Here is a 1,805-nt window from a genome sequence, read left to right on the forward strand (position 1 = left end):
AGGGAGTATTTCTTAGCTGATACTTCTAGCAATCCCATAAAAATCTTATCATCACCTTGAAATTGCGCAAAATCTGAGTATTCAGATCAGATGGATCTTAATGTCGACAAAGTAGTAGTCACAAGGGTGGTTTGGCACATGGGTGCATATGAACCTATTATACAAACTACAGAAAAAAACAAAATTTTAAAAAATGTTAAAAATATCCGAGATAAAATTTAGCGTGTACATTCGGACATTCTACATTCGCACACAAATTTTCGGGAAAAACGAACATTTTATATGGTCTGTGTAAAAAATCTAAAAAATGTCCCGTGAATAGTGTGTATTAGAACATCAAATATTGTCTTTTTTACGTGGGACACACAAAATGTTCTTTCTTCCCAAAAAACTTGTGTGCGAACATAGAATATCTTGATGTACATTCACAATTTTTTTTTTTAATATTGTAAAATGTGTTTTCACACAGTGAATTCAGATGCACCAATGAGTCGAAATGAATATCCCTCACAAAAACAACACAAATAATGTCTTGACTTTCTTCGGTCCACTCCGCTGCTTCTGGATTATTTCTGATTCTTTATTTTTTAGCCTTTTCTTACTTCGCTCGATCGGATGATACATGGTGGTAGCCTGTATGCTTGCAGCTTAACGGCGTACAGAAATTTTTGTTCGATGTGCAGAGTTCACCGTGAGCTTGTTCAAGAATAAATATCGTCCCCGGGTAGCCAGTTGACCGTGCTCTGCACAGGGAAGCCCGCCGATTCGAGTCCACGGCTCGACGGCATTCGCTGGCGGCAACAAAGCTCCAGGCTCCAGCCTGTGCTGCCCCCACTCTCGGCTACACGACAACCCTCCCTCTCTCTCCCCGCTGCTTCTCCTTCAGAGCCCTCAACACCTCTGCTATATAAACCTCTTCCTCCCCATCGTCTCCGGCAGGCAGCAGCACACCACATTGGGCATCACCAAGGCGACTCAGGAGAAAGAACTAGGCAGAATCGCTTCGTTACATAGGAGCAGAGACCGCACCGATTACAAAGTTACAATGGGTCTCTGCGTGTCCTCCTGCGACGCAACAGCCGACTGCGCGGTGACCGCGAGGGTGGTGCTGCCCAGCGGCGAGCTGCGGGAGTACTCTCAGGCGGTCACTGCAGCGCTGGCACTGGAGGAGGTCGGCCACGGCGAGAAGGGCTGGTTCCTCTGCGACGCCGACGCGATGGGGTTCGAGGGCTCCGTCGCGGCGGTGGCCGGCGACGCGGAGCTCCGGCCGGGGCAAATATACTTCGTGCTCCCGGCCGAGATGCTTCGCCGTAGAGTCACCCTCGAAGAGGTGTCTGCGCTGGCCGTCAAGGCCAGCGCCGCCCTCGTCAAGGCCTCATCTGCCGGCGGCCGGCGCCGGCGAGGATCCGTTGCACCGCTCATGTTCGAGCCATCCGAGGAGGATTACTCCGACGATGCGGTGATGACTTATATCACGGCGAAGCCGGTGGTGGCCCGGAAGCGGGTGGTCGCGTACCGTGCCGGGAGATCGCCGCCCAGGTTCTCTCCCGACTTGACCGCCATCCCGGAGAGCGATTAGAGGAGCCGCGCCGGCATAACGATAGAGCGCAAAAAAGCAAATCGAGCACCATCTGGCTGGTCTTGCGTCGCTGGAGTTGGATCGGGCGGCGGACGGAGGCGAGAAAGAGAATCTACGCGAAAATAGTGGCGTTTTTTTTGTGCCGATAATTTAGGCTTCAGAAAAACAAGTAGGGAAATGTACATAGATGGCAGTGTAAATATTCTAGACAAATAAAATGTCAGTG

General features: G+C 50.5%; 1 protein-coding gene across 1 annotated transcript; it reads left to right on the forward strand.

Moving 5' to 3' along the window:
- The first annotated feature begins 1,045 nt into the window (after positions 1 to 1,045).
- LOC124700678 lies at positions 1,046 to 1,579 on the forward strand. The gene has a single exon (XM_047232764.1). It carries the CDS (start codon positions 1,046 to 1,048, stop codon positions 1,577 to 1,579), a length of 534 nt encoding a protein of 177 aa, XP_047088720.1.
- The last annotated feature ends 226 nt before the right edge of the window (positions 1,580 to 1,805 follow it).

Source organism: Lolium rigidum, chromosome 3 (genome assembly GCF_022539505.1).
Source record: "Lolium rigidum isolate FL_2022 chromosome 3, APGP_CSIRO_Lrig_0.1, whole genome shotgun sequence".
Classification (NCBI taxonomy): Eukaryota; Viridiplantae; Streptophyta; class Magnoliopsida; order Poales; family Poaceae; genus Lolium; species Lolium rigidum.

Excerpts from the sequence above, each read along its gene's own strand:
- LOC124700678 (XM_047232764.1), top strand. The coding sequence starts at position 1,046 with ATGGGTCTCTGCGTGTCCTCCTGCGACGCAACAGCCGACTGCGCGGTG.